Source organism: Equus przewalskii, chromosome 15 (assembly GCF_037783145.1).
Source record: "Equus przewalskii isolate Varuska chromosome 15, EquPr2, whole genome shotgun sequence".
Classification (NCBI taxonomy): domain Eukaryota; kingdom Metazoa; phylum Chordata; class Mammalia; order Perissodactyla; family Equidae; genus Equus; species Equus przewalskii.
This window is the reverse complement of record NC_091845.1, coordinates 88,351,803-88,364,776: the sequence shown is the minus strand read 5'-3', so window position 1 is coordinate 88,364,776 and position 12,974 is coordinate 88,351,803. Positions and strand designations below refer to the sequence as shown.

The window sequence follows — 12,974 nt, the reverse complement described above, 5'->3', positions numbered from 1 at the left end:
TGCTTTTATTTTATGCAATCCTTGATTATATTTTTTTCCGAACTTTCTTAAAAGTTAATCTTTTCTCATAAACAAATTTTTCTTTGACAGTTTACCCTGTCCTCCTCTTTACCTTTTCTTCTGCTTTCTTCTTCGTTTCAGCATCCATCCAAGTGAGGTCATCTAGAGTCTGGATAAAAACTTCCCGGATCTGTGCAATCAAATTCTCAACCTCAAACCAGAGGAAAAGAAGACCATTTAGGCCATTAATTAGCTTTTTTGTAACACAAATTTTAAAAAATAGAGCTATAAGCTGTCTTAAGGTAACTCAACAATATGTTAAAAATGTAAATTTATAGACAAATGGATACATGTGGATAATCATACTTTTAAAGCAACACTGCTATAAGCAACACTAATGATTAACCTGAGGTTACTTTCTGGGTTTTTAAGAAAACACTGACTCTTGCTCACTTTCGCTGACAGAAGGGTTCATAAGCGACTTACACTGACTCCACTGCCTCTCGGACGGGACAGGTGGTTTTCCACTAAACAATATTAGTATCAGAAACACAACCAGACCCTGGGGGTGGGGAGGATGAGATTTATTGGGAAACAATGGCAAATTGCGATTCAGAGGTCCTCTGCCAATTAGTAAAATTTTAGCCAAATTATGGCCTACTGTAACTGCCATCTACGCAAACAGGTTCGGCAGTGCGTCTCGCTGAGGACATTACCACGTGTTTACTCTCCCCAGCAAAGGCCGCCTCCACGTACAGCCTGCCCACAGCATTTTCCATGTTCCCGTTGACGTAGTTTGCGCAGCGTCTCCAGGTGGCTGTTTCTGACGTTGTTCCATAAAGGGCCTGCGGGAGAGGAGGAGGCAGCGCTGGACCAGAGCAGGGCGCGGGGGCGCGGGAAGCGCCCAGGTTCACAGACTCTACTCTTTGTGTCTCCTAAGTTCTTGCAATAGTCACCGCTTCTCCCCACAAGGCGCTGTGTCCTTGTAGACGAGAAAACATAATCCAGCTGGACCGTTTACGTATAAAGGATCCGAAAATGAGGGATATTTTCAGGAGCAAGTCCCAGTAGAACTTCTGGCTATTACAAGTTAATATCCTTCCAGACAGTTTAGAAAACAACAACAACAAAATAACACTGTTACCACTGCACGAAATAAACGTGAAGTAATGTCCAATAAACGTGGCAGGGGAGAAATATGGTAATAAGAAAACACATTCCTGTCTTTTAACGTTTTAGCTGAACTTCCAGGGCTTAGAAGAATTGCATGTGTATAAATTTAAGTACCGATAAGGGGATTAACTTACGTAAGGGAAATTTAGCAAAGCATCATTTTTACATTCTTTAATTTTAAAAATGTGTCTGCACTTTCTTTTAATGGGTAAAAACTAAAAATTTTAATCAGAGGGTTATTTCCTTTCCCTGACACCAACCAATACGTTTGCCAGAATTCCTCCTTCCTCAATTCTTCCTGCCTTCCCCTCTCACAACAGGAGGGGAAGGATCATGCAGGTACAGCCAATAAAAGGCCTCCAGGTGTGTCCAGGGAGGTGCATTCTCAGGGCACTGTCCACACCAATGTCGTCCATCCATCTGTATATCTACTGTGCTATGAGCACCTGAAAATCAAATTAATTGAGATAGATACCCCTGCAATTACTTTTAACACAACAAAAAACCAAGCCAGTACTCTTTCACGAACCGCTCAAATTAATCAAACGCATCTCCTTCAAGGGCAGTTCAGTCCTGGTGGCAGGGTGGACATCACCGGGTGGTGAAGCCCATGAGGACAGGCTGTCCTAGGTGACACAGCTTAGACACGTGCAGAACAACCAACATTCGGCATTTTGTCTCTTGGCAAAGTTCACCACATCCTAGCAGCGTACATGGCAAGCCTTCATAACCATGTATCTCTTTACCCTTCAAGTCTTAAGAAAAAGAGAGATTTTTTCTTCACCTTGCGGAAAGCATTTCTGGACTCCTTGTAGGTTCGGCTGAGGCTGCTTACAAGATCCATTATGAACCGCCAGGACATTAAATTTTGAAGATCTCTGTATAAAAAAACCCACCACCCAGCAACAGAAAAGATGAGGCTGCAAAGCTTCTCAAGAGTGATATTAAATGCAAACTTTGACGACATGAGTTTTCTGACATACCCACCTGGCAGAGTATTTGGTAAGAATGAGCTTAAGTTTGGTTAAATATTCTGGAGCATAAACAACCACATCTTCCTCATTTGGAATATTAATATTCACAGTTGACATGATTTCATTTGTGAAATTTGCCCAGCTGAATGGCTGGAAAAAAGCAGGCAGAAAATATTCAATAATTATGGATTTTTCTGCTTGGTTCCAAGACTCAGTTATGGTTAACAGGGTCAGACGTGGTTAAGACACCAGTTGCATCACTCTATGATTATAAAAATGGTCAGTTTGATTTTTTGGGTTTTTTTTTTCTCAATTTCTTCAATCAGTTTTTGAATGAAAGTTAGTTCTGCAGCATGATTATTTAGATAGCAGAATTAACATAACCATTTAAGAGCAGAAGCCAAGTCTCTAAGTGGAGACAACATGCACCAGAAATTAAGCCAGTGCCATTTTTTTCGTCTGACCAATTTTAAAGAAAGAAGAAAAGAGAACTCAGCCTTAAAAAGAAAGCTTCCTAGGTGTATGCAAAAATCTAAATGGGTATAAAGTGTTCATCTTTTAGAAGCGGATATTAGTTACAATCCATTCGAGCACGTCCTCCATCCCAGTGGAGCTCCTGCTGTAAATTTAAGCACACGATTGTCACAGCAAAGGCACAGCAAGGAAGCCAAACCACATTTCACTATCAATACTGAGTCCACAGGCATGCAGTTTTTACACATCAGAAGCTACATTTAGATTTGCCTAAAGGAGGAATCTTGTCTTTCTATTATTCTTTAAATGGGAATTTTAGTTATTCAACCACCAGTGGATAAAAGAAAAGAAAGCAGAAGCGGAGATTATGCAAATCTTGCTGAAATGCCACATTTCAGTGTTTGAGAATATTTAAGATTACCAATATCTTAGGCTCTATGATTTTATATATATTTGTATATACATATACTTGTAAGTATACGATCACTTGCTAAGAATGAGGTGCTATGTACTTTTCCTGATTTCCTTTGGTGGTTTGAACCGTTCTTTCAAAACATATTCATTAAACACTCATTATATTAAAAAGTTCCAGGTGAGAAACTCCTAACTCAACAGGTCATGCCTTTGAAAAGTCCTTGTTTACTGTAATTAGTGCCAAAGAGAATTCCATCACTTAATGTGGTGGTTTGTAGATTTTCCCATGAATGTTGCTTCATTTCCCAATCGTGCGCATCAACTAACACAGGAGAAAAGACGCACGGCCCCAAGAGGAGATTATTAGACATCAGCTAGTGAATTACAACCAAGAAAAAAGATGTCAACTGCTGATAAGTGGAATCTATTGGGTGAGTTTTTCTTATCTCTTGCGTTCTATCTCCCCATTATTGCTCTGAACACCTCCACACATGGCCTTGATGATAACACGGCAAGTTTTATGAATCAATTATTCTTTTCAGGAGTTAAAAAGAAACCTAGTGCTTTTATTATTTGACTGTCCAAGTGTCTGCCTATACAATGGTCTTCCAGAAGGATTTTCAGTTTTAATGTTGTTCAAACCCTTTTTGATGATAGTTTCTAATATTATTGCACAGCAGCCTTGAAAAGACTTTCGCCTTTGAAATTCACTCTAACTAAATATAAATAAAATGATTTCAAATAGAGGGTTTTTTTCCCAGGTCTTGTCATGAAGTCAAATGGTTGGTGTCACCTACATTCATTTTGTACTTCAATTTATTTCAATAAATAAAAAAATCATCGAATTTTAATAAACTGTATTTCAATGTTATAATTTTGGAAATGGAACAAGAGATACATAAAACTTGCCACTTACCTTCCCGTTGATCTCTAGTGAAAAGTTACTTTGGATCTGGGCTAACGTCATTTTGTTGTAAAGAAGTATTGGATCATTTCGATCTTCAGGTTTAGCTGTAGCCTACGGATTTAATTTTTGATCATTATTTTAGAACTAAGAATTACTTAGAAAAATATAAGCAAATATGAGGAAAAGAAGAAATATAGGATAGATGTAACATAATTGTATTTAAGTTTTATTCTGTACTTGCTTTGTAACTTATTCTGTCGTATCAAGAAGAAAAGTGAAATATAAGAGATTTTAAGTGTATTCAGTAACAATGATCAAATTACAAAATTCTTCTAAATTCTTTTTATATTTTGATAACTGCCAAACCACATAAGCAATATCTGCAGGCCTCTTTCCTTCTATGGCTAAAGGCCAGCTCTGTTGTGTCGGTGGCTGTTTCATATTATAAATAACTTACTTGAGTATCGTTATCTCCAATTTCTCTCTCAAATGCTCTGTCTCCGCACCGCCCCCCCCCCCCCCCCCCGCAAGCACCATTCAGTGTCCCACCAAAAATTCAGACAGGAAAAAAAGAAAGCCATGCAATGGTTTCTGCAAGAATTTAAAGCAAGTAAGAGAGAGAAAATTCCTAGCACGCAGCACAGGCTGGCTGCAAGTTGTCGGAGGAGATGCTGGCATGCCCTGCGTGTGGCTGTGCCCCTATCCTGCCAGCCTGCTACTGCTCCACACTCCACAGCACCCAATTCTACTTTTTCGATGAACCAAGAAAGGAAAATCACAAGAACAACTCCCCAACTAGTGGTTGAAATGAGTAAAAAGCAATTTTAAGTGAAAAAGAGACAAAAGACAAAGTTTAAAGTGGGAATTATTTCTCAACTGACAAAGGCTACAATTTCCCCTTTAGGTCACTTATTTATTCATTTATTTAAAAAATTATTTATTGAGCATATCCTGCATGCAATAATATGCGGGACACCGTTAAAGATGCATAGGTGACTCAAAGATGGCAAAGATCCAGCTCCACCTGAGTCAGAGAGAGGAGAGAAAATTCAGACACAAACAATGCTGAGCTAAGACAGTGCTGCAGGCTGAGGCTGATCAAGGGGGAGCAGGTGTTGGGGGTATGAGTGGTAAAACCCAGGGAATGGACTGTTCTCTGCAATTCTGTTTCCAAAACAGAACCATATGCAACTCGTCAAACTGCCATTCATCCAGCTGCAGCCCTGAGCAAAGTCTGGTTCTGAGTGGAGATTTTTGGTTTCACATAGCCCGAGGGAAGCTAAAATTGCCCTCAAAGATCTTCAGTCTTCAAGGTTCTGAGTGGTAAGCAGATGGGGATTCGGGACTGCTGGCTGCTTTCGCATGTCGGAGAGAACTCTGTGGATCTGAGACTGCACCGGCTGTGGGCTCAATCAGCAACCCGGATGCTGCTTAGACAGCACTAATTCGCTTGAGACCAGAGACCCCGTCAGAGGAGCATCAGGCAAGCGAGCGCCAACTCAGACTCCAAGGGTCTATGTGGAGCTGGAGGGAACTCAGGAATGCAGCCCTTGGACTTTGCTGCTAAACTCCTGTGGGATCTCTGTCGAGCTCAGCAGCCTGAGTCTGAACCCGGGGACACTGCACTGTCATGTGGCCAGGCTCAGGGGCTCATCCTTCTTAGCAAAGGGATAGAGACAATCTCTGCGATCACCTGAAACTTACAGTGCAATTGTACATATCAAGACTAAAGCAGCTCTGCTGAATAGCTGGCAATCAAGCTTGTCCTGTGTCTCAACAACAGTTTGACTGTAAATAGTCAGGATTTTGATGCAGTCCACTTACAACAGGTAATTAAGTCTACTGAGTTTAATGTTTGTCAAACTGGGCACGTCTCCTGGCGTCAGGAGCCCGGTTCACTGTAAAATTCTGCAGTTTCAAAGGTCCGCTTGAAGTCAATGATCCATTACTGAGCTACGACTTTATCACTTGGTTAAGGAGTTGCACTTTTTACCCTCAAAAGATGACAGAGAAGAGAAAGAAAAAAAAGTGGTCAGCATTATTCAGTGTATTAGAGAAAATGCATCTTACGTTGGCAATTTCTTTTTCCAATTCCATGACTTTATTCATTTCTGAAGAAAGCTGGTTTTCATCGATGGGCAGTCCTTTTTCCTGACGAATCAATTTGGCCACAGAAATCATAAAATCCACATATGCTGTACAAGCCTGCAAGAAATAAATAACACAAAATTGCTGGAGAACCTGCTGAATATCCAGCATGGTGCTTTAACTTAAATTTATTTTCAACTCAATATTAATTTGGTAAAAGATAAAGCAAAATAAAATAGAAATCCTCTCCTAAATCCTAATGGAAATAACCTGCACAGGGTCTTAGAAAGTCCATGTTTTTGCATCAGAGCAGAACAATAAAGGATCACTTTGAAAGTACTAAGTAATTTATAGCCATTTAGTTACAAGGTTTTATAATTTCCAATTTTTAGTCATTATTTTAAATTGCCTTAAAAAAATTGCAGTTGCAAAACACTTGGTAAGCAGTAACCTAGTATTTTTTTCTTAAAAAAATAATGACTTTCTTGACCAAATTTCTCTTTTCTTGGGTTTTCTTTGCTTACGTATATATTTTTTCAGCTACTCCTGCGGAGACAGCCACAGACTCATCTATTATTGGGACATCTTCCTATCTGTCTCCTCTGGCCAAGCATGTTTTTCTATGAGACTGTTCTCATGAGCTCCTCCAACACAAGGCTGTGGGTTTTAGTCAATGGCGTAGCTGGCCCCCTTTACTGGGAAATTTCTCTCTAAGATACCATACATTTGGATACCAGTTTTCTTCTAAGAACTCAAATTCTTTCCATTTTATCTTCACATAGATTTTAACTTTGTGAAAATAAGCTATAAATTTGTCATATCATTGACCTTTTACAGAATACACAACTGCCTTACTCCAGTTTGGAGAAGCTGGGACCCCAGGGAACTGAGAACCACTTTCCCAAATCTCAGCCCATTGCCATCCGGCCATTATCGTCCCTCGGCAATTAGAATAAACTATGGCGCCACCTCATTAAACTTTACTGAAAACTCAAGCTCCCAACACCAGCCTGACGACAAGCAGGCGTGAGCAGGAAGCTGGGCTGCACCTCTATGCTTCTGAAACTGGCTCACAGGGCCAACAGGAAGGAAGGCTATCCAGTGCTTAGCACTGCCACGGCTTCAGGAGGGTTTTAAATCCTTGTTAACCAACTATCAGCGAGCAGGGCAGGCTCACATTTGCCGGGAACGCCGAGGCACAGCTGAATCTACTGTGACTCATCAGGAGGGTCAAACGTAAAAGTTAAGGAAAATGAAAACATGCATCAAGCAAGACCCTAAGCAAGGGCACAGTCACCATCAACTTGAAAGCCACGAGGACAATCTATAGGGAGGGTTAGAGCCTGGCCTTCCGTGACCTTTACTACATGTCAGTGAGCAGGCTGGGAGACGGTTCCTCCCTCATGGACACCCCGGACGCTGGGCTGTCAGCTCCCATCGCTATCCGTGCGTCTGCTCCTCTCAGAACCAGCTATTTTTCAGCTGTGAGTCTGTACTAAAAACCTAATCCCTAAGGTAACAGGAATAAAAGGGTGTCTTCTGATATGCTCGTCAGCTCCATTCTTTTCCTATTAAAAGGTAATCAGAATTCTTGCTCCACTTTGAAGTAAACAAATATGTCTGAGTTCATACCTCCTGGGATGCGCTATTGCAAAGCGCAAGCACGCAGTGTTTTGAATTAACTGTACTCCAAATTATATAAATTCTTCTGCATTCAGCAGGGAATTACTCCTGACTATGAAGGAAATGGTAATTTGAGTTTTCCAATATCAACCTACTGAGATGTTTTTTTCACTCTGTGGGATGCTTTTTTGTTAATGAGCTGAGAAAACAGCAACAGGAATGCTCTCCTACACTTTGTCGACTCTGCAAACCGGGTCTACTCCAGCATCTTTATCTTTACAGATGGACTTAAAGACTTAGAACTTGGCATTGGCAAGCACGAGAATTTGGACAATGCTTCTCGTCTGCTGAGCTGGTCAAGTTTCCCAGAAAACTGGGAGCACATGCTATCGCCAGCTTCTGGGACGCTCGAATATTTAACACTGCTACACGGAATACACCGCAACCTCTGATGAGCCCCATTACCTGGCAACTATTCCAGTGCGTCTGATTAAAACATGCGCCTTCTATCTTGACTATCTTTCCTGGCTTCCAAATTTATCTAGCAGCTGTCAGAGCCCAAGCTCGCTGCTGCTGTTAAATGCATTTTACAAGATATGATTCTACCGTAAGGTTTTAATTTTCTTCCTTGAGATACTTCTAGAAATATAAAATGCCAAATGATAGGAATTGTCATGATTTGGGGAGAAAGTAATCAACACATATTTTAACACTTAAATAGTACATTGGCCATGATATTTTTAAAATTGAAATTCAGTTTTTATTTTGGTCACTGAGAATTACCAGGACAAGGGCCAGGTCGGCCATGTTTTCGATCGTCACAAGGCAGCCTTGTTGACGCCTTCACCTAGTGAATCCTTTACGTGAAAAAGAATCCACCTAGATATCTAACCAGCCTTTCCTTTAAAAATAAAACACCGTAAATCCCAATACTTATAATAGCAGGTTCAAAGACGATAATTGGCCTTAAATGGTTGGGTAAAATCCATAACAGCAGTTTTCTGAGTTTTTAAATTACACAGTATCAGTGAGATGGAATCTGCCAAAACCTGAGACCACGAATTGTTTCTTTGATGAAAACTACCTTCATTTTGCAGGATCAAGCTATGACGTTTGTACATCGACTCTGTTCAGAAACCGGGCTCCTCCTTCTTGGACGAAAGCTGATATTTGGTGGAGTTGCCGAATAGGAAGAGAGCAATGCTGTTTGACTATTGTCCTTTAGACTTTACCGTCTTTGTTAATGACTGACAGCCAGACTCAGGAAGAGCAGACAGCTTTCCAGTTAGACAGCTGACGCGTGGGTTCCTTAGTGTGACAATAATCTATGGGTCAGGGGTTTCAGTTCCAAAGAGTCTGTTTCAGGACCCCCAGCTGATACCCACTTTCTGCCTTCTGCTTTTTGGGAAGAAAATGACGTAAGGTAGAGCATGAAGTGACTGAGCTGTGCAGATGCAGGGGGATATTCAATAATGCCACCCAGGAGGTTTCCCGAGGGAACACAGAGGGGGCGCCAAGCAGGAGAGAGGAGTTCCTATCAAAAAGGCATGGAATTTTTCCCAGTTTGAGCAGCATGTCAGGGAGCAGACAGCTGCCACAGGAAGAGACTTGCTCCCCAAAGGGGCCACAGACAAGAAGCACACAGCTGTTCACAGGGCTGGAGACGAGAACGGCCCAATCCAAGCAGGACTCTGGGGCGGGGGACACGCGGGACAGAGGACCCCTCGACCCGTGTGGGGACTCCTGGGGTTGTCACCAGCTGCCAAGGAGGGGGACTCATGCAGAGCATCTAGGGTCCATTGCACGTGTTCAGGAGGCTGCACGGACTTCTGTTTACAAACTGGTCCACGGATCTCAGAAAGCTCTCGTCAGTGCCACCACGATGAGGCGAGTGCTGACATGTCCGCCAACTAAGCCCCCTTGTGTTTTGTTAAATGCAGACGCCTGCATGCAGATGCCTGCACCGGGTGGGGCTCTGCTGACCAGCCACCAGGCGCCCAGAGGGCAGGACGAGGCCAGCAGTCTCCCTCCCAAGATTTGCTCTGTCAGGTCAACCAGGCAGCAGTCAGAGCAATCTTTTAAAACCAAAGCAAGTTACTTCCAAATTATCCCCTCCTCCTAACCCCGTCACTCGCCTTGAATCACGTTGTCTACTTTCACTTCCCTCATAACCTGCTCCGTGCATGTACCGTATTCCTGTCCACCTCCCCCCATGGGACACAAGCTCCCTGTGAACAAGGACCTGTCCTGCCTCCTTTTCTTGGCATCTCTACTTTGCCTGCTCATCTACGAACGGCAGACTGCAGCCTGTGCTCTTTCCTGAGCAGGCGCAGCGTGAGAATTTCCTGGCTCTGTGCTTTCTCTCCCTCAGCCACCAGCCCTGGGTCATCGCTTTCCGGCTTCAGACCATCCTGGCCATGTTCCAAGTCCTGTCCTCATCCCTGAAAGTCCCCATTTTTATATGAACCCCCAGTTTTTCCAAGAGCGCCATGTCTTCATGACTCTGGCCTCGACGCCCCTGCCACGCCCCACAGCACGACCTCCCACAGCTTTTCGCCTCCACCGCCTGCCCCACCTGCTCAGCCTCTCAGCTGCCAGACCAGTGGTTTCCTCACCTTTCTTTTAGTCCTGAAATGCTCTGTTCAAATAAGTATTTTATCGATGCATAAACAAGTGAAATAAATCATGATGGACCATCCTGAAGAGTAAGCGCAGGTGTGGCAGCACAGAGCCCTGTCTTTGCACACGAGGGGAGCCCTGTGTCGGCACATGCAGGGGAGCCCTGTCGTTGCACACGAGGTGAATCCTGTCTTTGCACATGCGAGGTAGCACCCTGTCTTTGCACACAGGAGGTGAGCCCTATCATTGCACATGATGGGAGCTCTGTCTTTCCACATGGGGTGGTCCTTGGGTTTGGAAACCACTCCCCTGGCTTGGCTACCTTCTCTGACAAATACAGACCATAAACACATCTATAACCCAATTACGCTCCAATATTTTGGGTCTTAACCTACAGATTTCCCCACGAACAAGAAGCAGGTAACAAGCAGCCTTGAGAAGCGTTAGGTGGAGAAAGAGAAGCTGTGAGAACAATTCCGACTCGTTCCCAGTGCAGAGTTCAGACTCTTCCGAAGCTGCGTGGTTTCTTAAGAAAATTAAGATCGCCCTTCCTTTCAGTGAATCAGGCAACACACAGGAACTTCCTCATGTGAGGTAGCTGGCTGGTTCCATTTAAAAATCTCCTGAATGGGAGGATTACTTTTTGTGGGCAACATGTATCTGTCCTATTGTTTTCCTGGAACAGGAGTTTACGCCCTGGGACGGGACAGAATTGTTTCAACTCTCACCACGCCTGTCCTCTGAGGGAGCAGGTGTGACTACGCCATCTTTTCAGACAATCAGGGCACCTCAGAAGTCAGCTTCTTTCTCTTTCACGACCCATCTTGAGAACAGGCCCTTCTGAGGCGACATTTCGGACGTTCTGTCTATTTCCTGGGAAAGGAAGTTTTACAAACGAGAGCCACACAGACAAATGGTGAGACACATCAGTCTCTGGTGTACGCGTTCATCCCGTGTTCACACGGAGGCTTACCTGCCTAAGGTTGGGCCTGTCAACCCAAAGGTCTATATTCTTATATTTTTTACCTGACAGAATTGTATGTTTTCTTTAATAATTAAGATTACTTGTGCACAGAGTCCAGGAACTGGAGGGGACACGAGAGGATTTGGTCCAACCCCTCATCTTACAGATGAGGAAACAGAGTCCCAAAGAAGTCGAGGGACTTGTTCAGAGCCACAGGCCAGAAGATCTGTGGGTCAGTCAGAAACGTTAATTATACACAATAGAAGCCGACCCTGGATATCGGTTTTAGGTTATAAACCCTGGAAAAAGACAGTCTTATCTAGTCTTGTTTGGCAATGGTGTCATGCACACGAGCTGGCTTAACTGATACTTTCACATGAGCTTTGCTCTCCGGGTTTTGTAGAAACAGCACATCCAGAAGGAAAGCTGGAGGGGGAGCAGGAGGCAGCGTCGTGGTGAGGTCAGCGCAGCAGGTGTTTCTCCTCATTTCTCAGCGGACCCCTCTGTTCTGTTTCCTCTCGGTGGAATGTTGATCAGGGGGTCTCCCTTCCCGAGCCATGCAGACGGGTTGGCAGCACCAACTAGCCCATCAGAGAAGGGTTCACTGGACACAGTGACGGTCGGGGGAAGCGGGCGCCTCGGGAAGGCCAGCCTGGGTCCTCCCCACGGGGGTGGACAGACACGGGGAGGGGCCATTTCCTTTTCTTGGATGGTGAAGCTGCCAAGCACCATCTTTGAGGCCGCCATGCAGACAGCACGCTAGGGAAGGAAGCCCCCCAGAAGGAAGTAGCACCTTGAAGACTGGAAGCGAAGAGCCCGAACGACTTGACTGAGCCTCTGGAACCAACCCCGTGTGATCGTGCCTCAGACTCTATGGTTAGCTGACAGATAAGAACACATTTTACAAAGTCCAAGATAGTCAGAGCTTCTATTGCGTGTAATTAATGTTGCTAACTGACACATGGATCTTCCGACTGCGGCTCTGAACAAGTCATTTCACTTCCTCGGGCTCCGCTGCCTCCTCGGTAAGATGAGGGGCTGGACCAGAGCCTCTCATGTCCCCTCCAGCTCCTGAAGTCTGTGCGCGAGCAACCTTAATTATTGAAGAAAACGTACGATTCTGTCAGGTAAGAAACGTGAAGAACACGTATCCTTGGATTTCTGTTGCCTTAGAGCACGCTCCCTCTCCAGGGGAGAGGGAGGGACAGACAACCAGAAGGAGCTGGTGTTTAAGTCTAGAGTGACAGCCAGAGGAGATACGCCAGGCAGTTCTCAAAACACTATATGGAAACTGCCAGAATGAAAGCACAGAGCAAGTGCGAGAGGCAGAAAGGCCTTTTAACAAGATGCGGGAAATAGGTCTTGTCTCTCAGGAAAGGGGTGAGACATAGTTCTTCAAAAATGATGCACTTATTTTCATCACTTGGCGGTGTGATGACACCAGCACTTCACTGTTCTGAATGCCATACAAGTGTCACACCAGAAAAACTCCACTTCTAGGGCATCCAAAGTGAAAGACGCTTCTGTGCAGTGCAATGCGCTTTCCTGCAACTGTAGCTGCTGTTTTCACTGTTCATGAGAAGAGTGGCTTTAGAATTATGGCGGACGATTCCCCAGACGAGCTGTGCATCCCATAAGGAGGGATTGAAAAGGATCCGGGGAAAACGGGCTTGGACAACGACTTGAGCAAGATCTACGAGGAGGCTCCTTCTGATGGAACAGGGGTGTGACCTCACTC

General features: G+C 44.0%; 1 protein-coding gene across 11 annotated transcripts in view; it reads right to left on the bottom strand.

Moving 5' to 3' along the window:
* Window positions 1–12,974, bottom strand: part of MME (membrane metalloendopeptidase) — a 133,671-nt gene that overhangs the window by 34,295 nt on the left and 86,402 nt on the right. For 6 of the 11 annotated variants that reach the window (XM_008521004.2, XM_070577675.1, XM_070577674.1 and 3 more), the window contains exons 9-14: window positions 6,013–6,147; window positions 3,952–4,053; window positions 2,161–2,297; window positions 1,958–2,051; window positions 717–845; window positions 113–211 (exon numbers count right to left, since the gene is read on the bottom strand). In XM_008521004.2, the coding sequence (XP_008519226.1) occupies window positions 113–211; window positions 717–845; window positions 1,958–2,051; window positions 2,161–2,297; window positions 3,952–4,053; window positions 6,013–6,147 (696 nt within the window). The remainder of the gene's footprint in view (window positions 1–112; window positions 212–716; window positions 846–1,957; window positions 2,052–2,160; window positions 2,298–3,951; window positions 4,054–6,012; window positions 6,148–12,974) is intronic. The other 5 variants (XM_070577681.1, XM_070577678.1, XM_008521005.2 and 2 more) reach the window with 1 other exon arrangement.